The following is a 17,553-nucleotide window of genomic DNA, read 5'->3' as shown; positions in this document are numbered from 1 at the left end:
AAAATGTCTTTGTTTGGGGTGGAAGGGAGGGTCAGGAACCATTGTGCTGTGTCTTTAAGCACACTGTAACCGGCAGGGTCCTTCCGGACACTGGCTTCAGATTTGGCTTTGAAGAAGAGCTGGTTCCAGCAGTTTTTGTGGTGTGCGGTGAGTCCTTCTGTAGGGAGCTGAGAGCATGGTCGAGCTGGGAACCCATGATTTGGTGAGTGAGGGGCTGCTGTCCCCAGATGGGGTGGAGTAGATGGTGAGGTGTGGAATCCAGTGTGGTGAGTCTTCCTTTGATCTAGGTGGGAACCCGGCTGCAGAAGCCCTGTCCTGTGAAGACCCACGTGGTACTTGAATCTCCCTGGAACCAGGGGAAGGCCTCTGAATAACTTTGCTCTGTGGGCTGAATCTGCTCACAGAATTTTGTGCAGGGAGCTGTGTTTCCAAACATCTTTGTGCTGAGTGAGGGTGGCACATGCCTTTAATCCCAGCACTGGGAAGGGAGAGTCAGGCAGTTCTCTTTGAGTTCAAGGCCAGCCTGGTCTACAGATCCAGGACAGGCATTTTCTTTCTTTTTTTTTTTCTTTTCAGAGCTGAGGACAGAACCCATGCCATGGCCTTGTGCTTTCTAGGCAAGCGCTCTACCACTGAGCCAAATCCCCAACCCTTAGGACAGGCATTTAAATGACACAGAGAAGCCCTGTCTCAAAAAAAAAAGAATAAAAACAAAATAAAATAAAATAAAAAAAGAAGCCTCAAAGGTAAGTGTATTGAGTCAGGGCTGTTAGAGATTAGGACAGTAGGATACACATTTGTTTGGCTCCAAAACATTACAAACAAGACACTGCTTATTTAAAATAAGCCACTGAATCAAATAATCTGACTATAACAAGCTGCTCATTGAGGCATTACAGGGTAACAACCAACTTTATATCCTGGTATGCCATAAAGTTCCAGTTTTCTTTCTGAGAAAAGCATAGTTCTGCCAGATAGACAATATGACAAATATGTCCACTTATTTGAAAAGTAAAACACTAGCCTGGTGGTGGTGGTGGTGGTGATGATGATGAGGATGAGGATGATGGTGCGGGTGCACATCTTTAATCCCTGCACTCACTCAGGAGGCAGAGGCAGGTTGAACTCTGTGAGTTTGAGGCCAGCCTGATATACAGAGCAAGTTCCTGGACAGGCTCCAAATCTCCACAGTAAAAATCTGTCTTGAAAATACAAAAAAAAGAAAATAAGAATAAAAGAAAAATAAAACACTAATGTGTTAAGGAATTACCTGATCAAGCATGGCTTTCATTTATGCCCTCAGGCATAGATTAGGAAAATTCTTGTGTCTTGGACCTTGGACTAAGAAGCTTTCCATCAGGGCCTGGTGTACTGATAATAAAATAGAACTCCTTTCTGAAAACAAAGAATATGATTTGAAGAGCTAGCAATGGTCTGGAACCAGGACATTTGTGGTGGGGTTACTTCAGATTCTGAGAAATCAACTCCTTCCCAAACATGGGGCTATATTTATCAGTCCACAGTTCATTGTGTGCTTAGTCAGTAATGTTCTTTTTTTTAAGAATTATTTATTTATTGCCAGGCAGTGGTGGTTCATGCCTTTAATCCCTGCACTCAGGAGGCAGAGCCAGGTGGATTTCAGTGAGTTTGTGGCCAGCCTGGGCTACCAAGTGAGTTCCAGGAAAGGTGCAAAGGTACACAGAGAAACCCTGGCTTTAAAAATCAAAAGAACCAAAAAGGCAATATTTATTTATTATGTATACAGAAGAGGGTGTCAGATCTTATTACAGATGTTTTTGAGCCACATTGTGGGTTCTAGGAATTGAACTCAGGACCTCTGAGTCATCTCTCCAGCCCAGTAATGTTCTTGAGATACCCTGTTTTTCCTTGTGCAGCATTGCTTGATTAGCCTCCTCTTTGAGTCTGTCCCATTGTTTGATACTTTCTAGTACTTCCCCATTTCCTTTCATTTCACCTCTAGAAGTAGTATCGAACGTGCTATTCTTCTTAAGAAGCTTAGGTGATATGAGACATATTTAGTGTAAGACCTCCACACCTCAGCTTTTATATTTTCTACCTTATACTTTTCCTCTCTTTCTCATCTTTTGTGACCTTCACCTCAGAACCCTGTCACTGAAGAAGATCCTGCTGTTTCACATTACTGGGGTACTTAACAAATAATTTTGGAGCTGGGCAAAGGATGTGCATGCAGTTAATCCCAGCACTTGGGAGTCAGAGGCAGAAGGATCTCTGTGAGCTTGAAGCCAGCCTGGGCTACAGAGTGAGTTCCAGGACAGGCTCCAAAGCTACACAGAGAAAGCCAGTCTCAAAAACCAATAACAACAACAAAAACAAATAATTTTGGAAATGTATTTCCTATGTAAGTCCCCTCTGTCTAAGTGAGTAGACTTGCAGTCTTCTGTCCCTATTTAAATTGCTGAAAGTGTAACCTGAAGACTGAACCTAACTGTCACAAGGATGATTAGCTTATGTGGAATGCAATGGCTCTTTTAGGCTGGCTCCTCTTTTAGCATTAGCTGCAGATGGATGTACGCTATCATTAAGTAGATTTTTCTTCATTTGTCTCTGAAGTGTGTGGGGTGATTTCTCCCTTGGAAGGTGTTTTAATTCTAGAACAATTGCATTTCAATCCTGTTAGAAAAATGTATATGACACAAGCTCACTTGTGTTGACACCAATGACCTTGGTCCCAGTCTATTGCTCTCTATGGCAATGACTATGCTGTCCTGTATACTACACATTAAAAATCTCATATTAAATGGTTTCACCACCTCAAACACCTCAGTGTTTCAAAATTACCCATTTGAGTCATGCAGTTGCATATCTATTGCTGTTAAAGGAAAAGGATTTGCATGTGGAACATGGTTTCTACCTTCAGACCAGAATAGAAGGGATAGTTCATTGTTTACACTGCTAGGGGAACCTGGGTAGGTAATCAGCTACTGGAGTCACCATTATGAAAACAAACCTGATTGTAGCATGGGGAGTGATTTTTTTTTAAATTTCCCAGCATGTACTGATTGATGCCTTGTGAATGAAGACAGACCAGATTGGTTTGTGTTCAATTTGGGAAGGGCAATTTGTACCAAATGATATTGAATTATCAATTAGGTAACTCTCCTATGCAGCTATGTTCAGTCCTGCTTGACACAGTTTTGTCAGCTCAGAGGATGAAGAAAAAGGCCCCTGACTACAACTGTGTGTCAGAGTACAGATCTCAGTAGCCAGCAAGTGCATATGGGAAGATCAACCTAGCTCTTATTAATGATATTCACTCCACTAAAGAAAGGTCCACTCCTTTTTAAGGTCAATGTAGCTAAGGTTGATTTGTTATTGTTTTCTGGTTTTATTGAGACATGTTTTCTCTGTGTATCTTTAGAACCTTTTCTGGAACTCAATCTGTAGCCCAGGCTGGCCTCAAACTTACAGAGATCTGCCTGCCTCTACTTCTGGAGTGCTGGGATTACGGGTATGTGCCACCACCCCCTGGCATAGCTAAGATTTTTTTCTTGAAAAATTCATTATTTTTATCACTTGAAAATATCACTTATTGGTATTTTTAACATTTTAAGAGCAATACTGCTCTTATCTCTTTGTTCCCATTCTCTAATGTGTCCAGGCCATTAATTCTTTCATTCCTTCTCTCTCAAGAGCTGTTGATCTTTCTGAGTAGATCAGTGTCTCCTGAAGTCCAAGCTGGCCTCATGCTATGTAATGGAGAGTCTCATTGAACACCTAAACCTGTTTCTGCTGCCCAGTATTGGAAAGAGTGTCCTGTATCTTCTTCTAGGCTAGAACCAGTGAGAAGGAAAGAATAGAGCAGTTAATGAGTGTCCCCCCATCTCTTTGAGTTTTTTGAGGGACATAAACATGAAGAGGGACCTGTGCAAGAATGGGGTTCACTGTGCATCTTGGAAGCTGATGAATTGAAAGGCCAGAAAGGGAAGGACAGGACAGAGGGTGAGAGCTTTCCTGTTTCAACAGAATTTGAGATGAGCGATGTGGAGTGGTATAATCAATTTTAGATGATCCACAAATGTCCTGACTGGCTATTTCTTGGGGGAGAGAGAGATTCATTGCATAAGTTCTGTGACTTTGGAGAACCCTGACTAATACACTGGCATTCCTAGCCAATTAAATTTATATGCTTTTAATTTCAAAGTTTCAATTTATACTCTACATATCTGAAATACCCTTAGCAAATCCTTCAGTACCAGGTCATAGACATTTGCAGAAAATACATTTAATATTGTGTAAAGCTAAAGAACATGGGAACAGTGAAACATAGGGTTAGAAGTTAGTGATGATAAAAAATTTGTGAAATACTATGAGCTCTTAGATACATGGCGAGATTAGGTTATTTGTTTGGATCATGCTGATACATTTCTGTTAGTTAGTGTAATGCTACTTATTCATTCAGTCTAGTAGGCATTCATTCATTCCTTTATTTTTATTTATTTATTTATTCATTCATTCATTCATTCATTTATTTATTTATTTATTGGTTTTTTTGAGACAGGGTTTCTCTATGTAGCTTTGCCCCTTTCCTGGAACTCACTTTGGAGACCAGGCTGGTCTTGAACTCATGAAGATCCACCTTTCTCTTTCACCCACGTGCTGAGATTAAAGGCATACGCTACCACTGACAGGTTCATTGTTAAATCTATTCAAATTCAAATATTAATGAAATGGATACTTAAAAGGGAAACACAAACTTCAATGCCCAAACACCAAGGAAGGAGAAAGTAAACTCTGTCTCCAGTTCTAAAGCCACCATTTAGAATTGTAGTTTATGTACTGAATGATGGTGCTGGGAAGATGGCTCAGTAGTTAAAGAACTCTGACTACTCTTCTAGAAGATCTGGATTTAATTCTTACCACGCCCATTGTAGTTAGATTTTTTTCTGCCTGGCCCATAGTCAGGACAAATCTCTCTCATCCACCAGGCCCATAGACACTCAGAACCAACCCAGTAAACATATAGAAACTTACATTGTTTACACACTGTATGGCCATGGCAGGCTTTTTGTTATCTATTTCTTTTTTTTTAAATTAACACATTTTTATTAATCTATATTTTGCCACATGGCTCATTGCTTACCATTACCTTACATCTTCCTTTTCATGGCAGCAGCTGGCCTTGTCTCTCTGCTCCAGCCTTCCAACTCCCAGAATTCTCTTCTCTCTTGTCCCACCTATACTTCCTGCCAGACCACTAGCCAAACAGCATTTTATTTATACAGAGTGATATCCCCAGCACTTCCCCTTTTCTTTTTTTTTAAAAAGGAGGGTTTTAACTTTTACATAGTAAAATTATATATAACAAAACAATTACCAAGCAAGAATTACAGTTATAATATTAAAGAAGATACCTTATCTATCTTATATTTGTGAGTCTAAGGTTTGATATCTAACTTATCTTTTATCACAATAGAGGAATTATATCTATCTAGTCTTCTGCCATATCAAAGACCTCAGAAGGATATAATATTACCTGAGAACTAGGAGAAAGATGGAAGAAAATTTCCGGAGTCTTGTAGGGTAGACAGAGACAGCTGGCAGCCCTGACAGGGACCTAATGATTTTTGGAAAGTTGGGTCATTTGTCTTCAGCTCACAGGGCTAGAGTCTCTTGGTCACTTTTTTGAGTATCCTGTAGAATGTCTGGCAGTTTCCTCTGTGAAGCAGGAACTTGAAGGACTATTTTTTTAAGCAAATTATAGTGGTCACTTTTCTCTGGGTCCTGCATGTCCAGTTGATCAAGCAGTCCAGGCGAGAACAGTTTTTTGCCCAAATGGCTATTTTTGCCAAGGTTAAGATAAACTCCATATGAAGTGACTTCAATGCCCATCCTCCTCTCTGAAGAAAATCCATAAGGTTCAATATTTCTCCATTGGTTTTTGTCTGGATGACCAGTTCACTGGTGAGGGTGGTGTATTCTAGTCTACCACTATCAAAGACTGTGTGAGAGTAAATATGTCATTTAATCTGTAGAAGTATATCTTTTACTTAAGTGGGTGGTCTTGTGTTTGGGGCATAGATATTAATAGTTGAAATGTCATATTGGTGGAGTTTACCTTGGATGACTAAGGAGTATTCATCCACATCACTTTTAATTAATTTTTGTTTGAAGTCAATTTTGTTAGATAATAAAATAGCTACACAAGTGTGCTTTTTAGTTCCAATTGCTTTAAATATGTTTTTTTCCAGCCTTCACATATTGGTAATCTCTATCCTTGATATTGTAATGTTTTGTTTATGCAGTGGAAGGATGGATTTTTTTAATCTGTATTATTAATTTGTGTCTTCATTGGGGAACTGATGTATTTCATATTGAGAGAAATCAGGAATCATAATTATTAATATCTTTTAATTTGTTGTTGATGTTGTTGTTATTCATGGTGATTATGGTATGTGCATCAGAGTATGTTAGTTTGTGTTCGTGTTAATGTTGTGTGTTTCCCTTTTGGCTTTGCTAATGTGATATTATTCTTTTTACTATGATTCCATGTGTATAGTTAGCTTCCTTGGGTTAGATATTTTCTACTAAAAACCCCCTCTAAGGTGCGATTTGTACTTAGATATTGTTTAAATTTGACTTTATTATGAAATATCTCATTTTCTATATTTATGGTGATTGAAAACTTTCTGGATATAGTTATCTGTGATTAGTTAGATCCTGCTTTGAATGTGTCCAAGCCCTTATGGCTTTGAGACTCGCCATTAAGAAGTGAGGTATAATTCTCATAGGTCTGCCTATATACACTACTTGGTTTTATACTTTGGAGCTTTCAATATTTTTTCTTTGTTCTGTATTAATAGTGATTTGGTTATTATGTGACAAGGAGACTTTCTTTTCTGGCCCAATCTATTTGGTGTTTTTCATGCTTCTTTGTACCTTCATCAACACCTCCTTTAAATTAAGAAAAAAATATTAGATAATTTTATTAAAAATATTTACTGGACATTGGAGCTGTGTTCTATCACTTTCCTCTATTTTTGTCATTCATAGGTTTGATCTTTGCATAATTTTTGAAAACCATAAAAATAAGTGAAGTAAGATTTAAGCTGATTATGGCAAGGTAATATCTGAAGAACCAAAAGGCCTTCCAGAGATCAAGCTGAGGCTCAAGAGTCTTGGTAATCTTGTCTTTTGATTATTAGCTGTTTCCTGATATGAATTTCTCATGTGCTCTTGTAGCATTTCCATCATTCACTGGGCACAATTTTCCCTCTACTAAAGGAATATGTAGATAATTTTCTGAGCAGTAACTTAGCCAGGATCCCTAATTTCAGGCCCTTCTGTCATTATTATCTTTAGCAGCCAGGAACATCCCAAGAAGGGCAAATGTGTCTAATCAGAGATAGATATGTACTCTCTAGAAACTGACTTAAGTATCCAGAATACCTGTTTGAGGAAACCTGGTACATGTGTTGATTAAGTTTAACTTTCTCATTTCTAAAGTCTTATCCTGCATTTTAGATTCATCTTTAACAATTAACTCAGAACTAAAGGATTCATACTTAAGTACATCTAGCCATGATGGAACTTGCCTAGCCAAGTTGTCTAATGTCTGCACATACTTGCCAGAAACAGCAGGAGAAGGGATATCTTGGAGAGATAAGGGTCAAAGGAATAAAAGTGAGGTTTTATTTTCAGAGTGGGTTGGTCAGAAAAGAGAAAAGAGGGTAGAAGAACTAGACTGTTAAGAACTGGAGAGGAATGTACTGAAATGGGAAAGAACTAGATTGAAGGGCTAGAAGAGAGTACTAGAGCAACAAGATGGAAGATGCCAGATTAGAACAAGATGAGAAGGAAGGAGATGGGAGAGGAGCTAATATGGAAAAGAACTAGATGGATGAGAACATAGATGGGGCAGAACTGAGATGAGAGAGTTAAGATAGAACTTACAGGTGAAAGGAGATAAATGTAGAAATGAATCAGGCAAGAAAGATGCTAGGTAAGAGTGCAGAATAGGAGTTCAGACAAAGAAACTGGCTCAGAAGAATAAGGTGTATGGAATAAAAGTTTAGTGTATGTAGATTCATTTCCTGTCATGAAAGATTAAATTACCCACTGGTTATACACTGTTTCTGGACCCTAGGATGGGGCTCTTGAGAGCTGGACCCACATAGTCCCTGAAACACGTCTTCCCAGATTACCTGGTTGTTTTGTGTCAAGAAATTTCTTTATTGAACATTTTCTTTGACTGATGTGTCTATTTCTTCTATTGTATCCCTAGTGCCTGATATTCCTTCTTCTATTTCTCTAATTTATTGGTGAAACTTGGTTCTGTACTTCCTGTTTTTAGTCCTTAATTTTTCATTTGTGTAATAACTTCTGTTTCTGTTTTCTTTAATGTTTCAGTTTTCATTTGAGGTCTTAAACAGTTTTATTTGTTTCCTTCAACTATTTGTTTGTTTTTTTCCTGGCTTTATTTCTTTTCTCCAATTTTTTGTGCCTTCATAAATTTATGTAAGAGATTTATTTATTTATTTTTAAGAACCTCTATCATTTGGGTTGGACTTTGAGACCATAAGATGTTGAGATACTTAGGCTATGAGTCATCTTTCATGGAGAACAAGCTGCATAAATGGAGTAGAAGTAACCAAAGAGAGAAATGAATGGAAAGTTGTGGGGAGATAGAAATCTAAGCCCTTTGAAAATGAAGCCCCATGTGTCTGGCACAGAACTATTAGATTTGGTTGTTGTCCTGCGGGGTTTTAATCTTCCCGTTTTCTTTCCTCACTGTCTCAATTCCTCTTTGGAATGAGAATGGGTTTTCTGTGTCATTTGTATGTTGGGAAGATTTAACGTGTTCTTTGATCTTATAAGAAGACAATATGTTTTTGTACATGTCAAGTATATGTTGTTTTGCTGAGCTTTACCCACCATCTTGAAATTTGAAATTCAGCAGAGGATGTCATTCTCTTCTAGTATGCAGTATTCATGACTCTAATAGTGCCTGAGCCTTCTGAGGCATTAGATCACAAGAGTGTTGCATTCTCCATGCTAGTTGCTTTTCTGTGGCAGGAATCTTAAAAGGTCTTATTAATGAAATCAAACCCGAGGTCAGTTATTGTGGTGAACACTGGAAGATCAGAAACACAGAACAAGACGCACCTATCTCACCTTGCTAGTTCCTCAGGGGATCCTTTTTCCTCAGCCTGGAAGATTCTGAGTCCTCCTCCACATGAATCTCAGCTGAACTGTGTTGCTCCAAAGCCTGAACACTAAACCAGCCAAATGCTTAACTAACTAAATGCTTAACTAACTACATGCTTTACTTTACTATTTCCTGGTCCTCACGCCTTATACACCTTTCTCTTTCTGCCCCCACTCCCTGGGATTAAAGGTTGGGTTTCTGGGATTAAAGGTGTGGGTCACCATGCTTAGCAGTTTCTAAAGTGGCCTTGAACTCAGAGATCCGGCTAGCTCTGCCTCCCTTTGCTGGGATTAAAGGAGTGCACCACTACCACCCAACTTCTGTTGTGGCTTACTCTTCCAATTTTCTAGCCACCATTTTTGGCTTTTTTCTAGTGTTCTCTGACCCCAGATATGTTTGTTTCAGGGAGCACAGAATATTTCAGGGAACCCAATACCCACCACTGTAGTTAGAGTTTTCCTGCCTGGCCCACAGTCAGGACAAATCTCTCTTACCCGCCAGTCCCACAGTCGCTCAGACCCAACCAAGAAAGCACACAGAAACTTATATTGCTTACAAACTGTATGGCCGTGGCAGGCTTCTTGTTTTCTGCTTCTTCTATCTTAAATTAACCCATTTCTGTTAGTCTATACTTTGCCACATGGCTTGTGACTTACCAGTGTCTTTACATGTTGCTTTTCATGGCGGCAGCTGGCGGTGTCTCCCTCCAGTCTTCTACTTCCCAGAATTCTCTACTCTTTTGTCCCGCCTATACTTCCTGCCTGGCCACTGGCCAATCAGTACTTTATTTACACAGAGCGATATCCACAGCACTTCCCTTTTCTTTTTTTTTTAAGGAAGGTTTTAACTTTTACATAGTACAATTACATATAACAAACAATTATCAAGCAAGAATTACAGTTATAATATTAAAGATGATGTCCTATCTATTTTATATTTGTGAGTCTAAGGTTTTATATCTAACTTATCTTTTATCATAATTGAGGAAATTATAACGATCTAGTCTTCAACCACATCAAAGACCTCAGAAGGATATAATATTACCTAAGAACTGGGAGAAGGATGTAAGCATTTTTTCAGGAGTCTTGCAGGGTAGACAGAGACAGCTGGCAGCCTGGACAGTCACTTAATGTTCCCTTGTAAAGTTGGGGCATTTGTCTTCAGCCCACAGGGCTAGAGTCTCTTGGTCACTTCTCTCAGTGTCCTGTAGAATGTCTGGCAGTTTCCTCTGTGAAGCAGGAACCTGAAGGACCATTTTGTCAAGCAAAGTTCAGTGGTCACATTTCTATGGGTCCTGCATGTCCAGTTAAGCAAGCAGTCCAGGCAAGAACAGTTTCTTGCCCAAATGGCTATTTTTACCAAGGTGAAGATAAGATATGAAGTGTCTTTAATGCCCATCCTTGTCTCTGAAGTAAATCGGTGTTGCCAGTAGCAGACATGTCTCACTGTCCAGAAATTCTAAATTTTAAAAATATTTTAAATGCCATATTCTGAAGGTCTTTGAAGTATTTGAAGATTACCTATCTATCTGAAATATGTCTATGTATATCTAGAAGACTTAACTAACATGGCTATGAGTATGATTATCATAGATGACTAATTATTAATCTATTTTCAAATATCCATTTCAATTTAAAATGAGCTATACAAACATAATACTTAAACACGATTAGAATTATACACACAGTATAACAAAATTAACTTTAAGTTTGTATCAATAAACTAAAATATATACCAATGTAAAACATTTTACAAGTTGTTGTTCTTTAGAAGTAAGTTCCTTAATCTACACTTTCATCCTATTATATCTGTATCATATCCCCTTTTCTTCTTTAGAAAGAGATCTCATTTATAATCAAACTGCTTTAAAGAAAAATATTGGTTTTTTTCTGTCCCACACCTTAGGGCTCTTCTGATATGGGACACAAGAACCTTTTTTTTTTTTTTTAGCAATATGTCTGGGTTTAGAGAAGGAGTGAGCCAATTCCATCTCCAAAGCCAGCTTGATAATTTTGGGAATGTGGGCGTAGTTTCTCTTACTACTTCCTGCTGGAGGGGGGCGCTGTATCTTATGGGGACACAAAGAAAATTTTAGGATTATGGAGTAGTCCATGAGGGTGAACCTCTGAGCCAGTTGCCTTGAAACCATTCTGGATGTCGGATCATCTGGGCCATGGTGTCATCGGAGACCTTTCAGGTGGTCTTGTCTGATCAAACATGATATATCTTAATCTGGAACAAATCCACAACCTCTGGCTTTCTGTGGAAACAAAAGCAGAGACTCCTTTCCAAAGCAACATATCCTTATATCCAAATTTCGAAGTCAAGGTACCTTTAAAATTTACATATTTGTTTAACTCAACAGCTTTTATGATCAAATCTTTTTCTGTGGTTAAAAATCCCAAAGACAACATAAACCAGATTCTCTGTGTAATATCCATCTTTGTAAGATTGAAACGCCACTGTGGCTGCTGGCTCCACCCACCTCAGCTTCCCAACATGGCGGTGGTACAGTTTACCCCCAGCTCTGGGTCTGGAGCCATGTGTACCATCAACTATTAGAAGCAGTTCTATCAAAGCAGCGCATAGCCTAGAAATTTTTTTTTTTTTAAACTGGCAAAGGCTAAATCCACCATGCAGCAGAGCAAAGTGCTGCTTGTAGACTCCTCATTCCTGCCACAGGGCAGGTCAGACACACACGCCAGAAACCTGCCATAGTAGCTCAAACCAGCAGGCTGCCGCTAACTTGAGGGAGACAACTAGGAAGCTGTTTTTAGCTCCAATTTAGAATCTTTTTTCTCAGGTTTTAGGTGGAAATTCTTGCCAACACGTTGGACGCCATATGTAGTTAGAGTTTTCCTGCCTGGCCCACAGTCAGGACAAATCTCTCTTACCCGCCAGTCCCACAGTCGCTCAGACCCAACCAAGAAAGCACACAGAAACTTATATTGCTTACAAACTGTATGGCCGTGGCAGGCTTCTTGTTATCTGCTTCTTAAATCTTAAATTAACCCATTTCTGTTAGTCTATACTTTGCCACATGGCTTGTGGCTTACCAGTGTCTTTACATGTTGCTTTTCATGGTGGCAGCTGGCAGTGTCTCCCTCCTGTCTTCTACTTCACAGAATTCTCTACTCTTTTGTCCCGCCTATACTTCCTGCCTGGCCACTGGCCAATCAGAACTTTATTTACACAGAGCGATATCCACAGCACTTTTGATGTTTATTAATGAATATGATTCTTTTTTCTTAATAAATGGATATGCACCACACATATGCCTGGACCTCACTGTAGTCTCACTGTAGAGAATCTTAGAACCCACAAGCTTGGAACAATGAACAGTTTTGTGATTCCCCAATATAAATACTGGCAAATGATTCCCCCTATATACAAGACCAGTAATAGCTCCTAACTTCTCAACCATCTCTTCTTCCCTGTGTTGATTATTTATGACCAACAATGATATTTCAAATGTAATCAACTTTCTATTTGTAACTGTTTAAATGCACAGCCATTTTAGTAAGATTTATGAAAATACAACTTAAACTGGAGCAATTCAGATTTTTAGAAGATGAATACAGAACTAGAGTGAATGTGTAACTCTTTCTAGGAACTTCAGTAAAACAATCTCTGAGTTCGTCTTATGTTTTTGCTTGTTTGATGGAAGTTTAAAGTGCAGATGGGTTCTTAATATTTACTATTTGCTGTTCTACAACTGATTACATAGACTAGGCTAACTTTCAACTCAGAAGCACATATGTATGCTTTTACCTTCTAAGTTCTGGGATTAAAGTCATGAGCCATTACACCCAGCTTACGTATTTTTGTTGTAGTTAGTAATGGTTCATGAAATTTCTCTGATGTGTATTCAATACTCTTAAAGTGTTTTCTTGTCTCTCTAACTCTGTTAATAGGCATTTCTCTTGCCAAGGCGATATCCAATTCTAAGCATTCATAAATAATTGTTGTAAACCTCCTATTGAGTTTGTTTGTGAAGTAACTTGATGATTTCTTTGTAATGACTGAGTCATAAAATACGTGTGGCAGTCACAAGAATTATGTGTCTATATTGTCAAAGAAGCACACATTTACAATGTTGTATCATGCTTTTTGTTTTATACATATGGATTTCACATTTATGTATGGCATATTTTAGAATGCAGTGACCTATAATGATGTGTATGTCGACATCACTCAGGAAGAGTGGGCAGTGATGGATTCTTCACAGAAGAATCTCTACAAAGATGTGATGCTGGAGACCTATATGAACCTCATTGCTATAGGTAAATTTTCCTTCATAATTTAAATAAAGGGACACCCGTTGAATGATTATTGGTGCTCTTCTGCAATTCTGATTGAGAATGAGAAAGAATGAGCTGAATAAATCAGATTTCATTCTGAGGATCACTGAAGATATTAATGTAAAATTTTCAGTTTCCTGTTATAATTGATATATCATTCTTGTCCTATATTTTAGGCTACAATTGGGAAGATCTTAAAGTTGAAGAACATTGTCAAAGTTGTCAAAAACATGGAAGGTAATTTTCTTGTAAAAGCTGATAGAAATGGGCTCTGGATATATATAATTCATCTGGAAGTTTTAATAAGATGAAGCAGTGTAAATTATCACAGCTTAAAATGCATCGATGATCAATAAATGCTCATAAACACATGTACCTCAATGGCAAGAAAGTGAATTGTGTTTGCAAGTGATTCTTTTAAGAAGGAAGACAAAAAATCAATAGCTTAACAGAAATCAACATTTGAATAATAGCTTCATCAAAGCTATGCTGTACAACTGAAAATACATTTAGTTTCTTAGTATTCATATAATAAAAATATACTCATTGAATATGTAATAAGAATACATGCACAACCTTGCAATAAGCAAATAGTCTATAGTATAGTTTCTCATATAGTTGTTCTGTCTTTGCTAATTTTAGTTAGATGGGTAGTTAGAGTCAAGAGTTAAGGGGTGGGGAGTTGTTGTAGAGAAACAGTATTCCCTATTCCACATATTGATGAGAAACAGAAAATCCAACTGTAAATGAAATGTGTAAATATTATTGTTTTTATCGTTTCTTTAATAGTTATAATATGTCACTCTGCATACAAGCTCTATGAACATAAGAATATGGAAAGAAGCAATGTACATCTCTCCATATCAGAACAATTAGAAGATACATAGTAGTTCCATGTTAAGTAAACTTGTTGAATGTGATTCAAGATTACAAACAACAGGGTTTCCAGCTTCGTTCAGAATAGATCAACAAGCACACCACAGAAATGCCCTATGAGTACTAAGACTGTGTAAATGCTTCGGTTTGTCCTGGTTAATCTGGAACATGTAGCATGACTCATAGTATAAGAAAGTTTATCAATGGAATAACTGAGGTAAATGTCTAAATTCTCCAAATTCTCTTTAAATATGTGAAAAACCTCAAGGAAAAATGATGACATAAATATGAGCCAGGTAATAAAGCTCTTATCATCACAGGCATATTCAAATATGCAAGGCCATCCTTAATGCAGTGGATGAACATGAGTGTAAATAACATGTTAAAACCTTAAGATCTCAGTTCTCTTTATATTTAGACCAAACAATAAAATTAATTCATGGAGATATAAAGACTCAGCAATGTAATGAATGTGATAAAGCTTTTAAATGTTTCAATTGTTATTGCAGGCATAAAAGAAGTCATACTACAGAGAAATCACATGAATATACTGAGTTTGGTAAAGCCTTTGAATGTCATAGTCATCCTCAAAGGCATGAACAAACACATACTGGAGAGAAATCCTATGAATATAATCAATGTAGTAAAACCTTTGCACAACACAGGCATGAAACTACACATATATTTAAAAAAACTTATGGATGTAATCAAAGTGGCAAAGCCTTTACTCATTGGAAAATTCTACAATTAGATAGAAGAACACATTCTGGAGAGAAACACTATGAATGTAATCAATGTGATAAAGCCTTTACAAAGCCCAGTCATCTTCAAGTACATAAAAGAGAACATACTAGAGACAAACCCTATGAATGTAATCAGTGTGGTAAAGCCTTTGTTCAAAACAGAACTCTTCAAATGCATGAAAAGACACATAGTGGAGAGAAACCCTATGAATGTAATCAATGTGGTAAAGCCTTTACAAAGCCCATTCATCTTCAAGTACATAGAAGATTACATACTGGAGAGAAACCCTATGAATGTAATCAGTGTGGTAAAGCCTTTGCTCATCACAGTGCTCTTCGATTACATGAAAGAACACATACTGGAGAGAAACCCTATGAATGTAAACAATGTGGTAAAACCTTTGCACAGCCTGGTCATCTTCAAGTACATAAAAGAACACATACTGGAGAGAAACCCTATGAATGTAATCAGTGTGGTAAAGCCTTTACTCGACACAGTGCTCTTCGATTACATGAAAGAACACATACTGGAGAGAAACCCTATGAATGTAATCAGTGTGGTAAAGCCTTTACTCGACATAGTGCTCTTCAATTACATGAAAGAACACATACTGGAGAGAAACCCTATGAATGTAATCAGTGTGGTAAAGTCTTTGCACATCCTGGTCATCTTCAAGTACATAAAAGAACACATACTGGAGAGAAACCCTATGAATGTAATCAGTGTGGTAAAGCCTTTGCTCAAAAGAGTACTCTTCAAATGCATGAAAGGACACATACTGGAGAGAAACCCTATGAATGTAATTATTGTGGTAAAGCCTTTGCTCAACACAGTGCTCTTCGATTACATGAAAGAACACATACTGGAGAGAAACCCTATGAATGTAATCAGTGTGGTAAAGCTTTTGCTCGACACAGTGCTCTTCGATTACATGAAAGAACACATACTGGAGAAAAACCCTATGAATGTAATCAGTGTGGTAAAGCCTTTGCTCAACACATTGCTCTTCGATTACATGAAAGAACACATACTGGAGAGAAACCCTATGAATGTAATCAGTGTGGTAAAGCCTTTGCACATCCCGGTCATCTTCAAGTACATAAAAGAACACATACTGGAGAGAAACCCTATGAATGTAATCAGTGTGGTAAAGCCTTTGCACATTCCACTCATCTTCAAGTACATAAAAGAACACATACTGGAGAGAAACCCAATGAATGTAATCATTGTGGTAAAGCCTTTGCTCGACACAGTGCTCTTCGATTACATGAAAGAACACATACTGGAGAGAAACCCTATGAATGTAAACAATGTGGTAAAGCCTTTGCACAGCCCAATCACCTTCAAGTACATAAAAGAACACATACTGGAGAGAAACCCTATGAATGTAATCAGTGTGGTAAAGCCTTTGCTCAAAACAGTACTCTTCAAATTCATGAAAGGACACATAGTGGAGAGAAACCCTATGAATGTAAACAATGTGGTAAAACCTTTGCACAGCCCAATCACCTTCAAGTACATAAAAGAACACATACTGGAGAGAAACCCTATGAATGTAATCATTGTGGTAAAGCCTTTACTCGACACAGTGCTCTTCAATTACATGAAAGAACACATACTGGATAGAAACTCTAGAATGTAAACAATGTGGTAAAGCCTTTGCTGTTCACAATTATTTTTAGTTGCATCAAAGAACACATATGTGAGAGAAACCCTATGAATGTATACAATGTGGGATAGCATTTGCACAGCCCAGTCATCTACAAGTACATAAGAGACACATACTAGAGAGATACCCTGTGTGCCCCAGCAAGCCAGGTTTCAACGGGTGCAACTCATCTGTGGGAGCAAATGTAAGGAACAGGGGACATGAGAGACAACAGCAAGACAGGATTCTGATGAAGCTGCAAATATTATTTTTTTTTCAGCAAGACTTACATAGCATTGGAAGGGAGGGGACAGGAAGGAGGGAAGGGTAGGGATATGGAAGGGATGCAGTATGTGGGAGAAGTGCAGATCGTGCAACTGCAAGATGTCAGCTAAGGTCACTGGACAGGGGCCATTTATTCTGTTGCTAGGCTACCTGACAATAGAATGCTCTTTCCGTTTGGTTGTCATGACACCTGACTGTGAATTGTGTTCTTATCTTTGGGAGCCTCTGGTTAGTCAACAGGTGTTCTTGGGAAGGGCTGTGGTCTTGTAACTTGTTCTCTTGCCTGGCTAGTACTATTCCATGTTTCATGTTTGGTTCCTGACATCTTTCTCTTTGACACTTATGAATGTAAACAATGTGGTAAAGCCTTTGCTCATCACAATTCTCTTCAGTTGCATGAAAGAACACATATGGGAGAGACACCCTTTGAATATATACAATGTGGGTATCATCTTCAAAGGCATAAAAGAACACATACTGTACTGAAACCATACAATTTTAATCAGTGTGGT

At 38.1% G+C, this 17,553-nt stretch overlaps 1 protein-coding gene across 1 annotated transcript; it reads left to right on the top strand.

The window, feature by feature from the left end:
- Positions 1-105: 105 nt before the first annotated feature.
- Positions 106-16,644, top strand: LOC118575375 (zinc finger protein 431-like; the record flags this gene model as incomplete). Its single annotated transcript, XM_036175968.1, has 4 exons — positions 106-202; positions 13,344-13,470; positions 13,665-13,725; positions 15,030-16,644. Coding segments are annotated over exons 1-4 (1,830 nt in total), but the record flags the coding sequence as incomplete, so codon positions are not given.
- Positions 16,645-17,553: the final 909 nt, after the last annotated feature.

This window comes from Onychomys torridus, unplaced genomic scaffold (assembly GCF_903995425.1).
Source record: "Onychomys torridus unplaced genomic scaffold, mOncTor1.1, whole genome shotgun sequence".
Taxonomy (NCBI): domain Eukaryota; kingdom Metazoa; phylum Chordata; class Mammalia; order Rodentia; family Cricetidae; genus Onychomys; species Onychomys torridus.
This window is presented reverse-complemented; position numbering and strand designations above follow the sequence as displayed.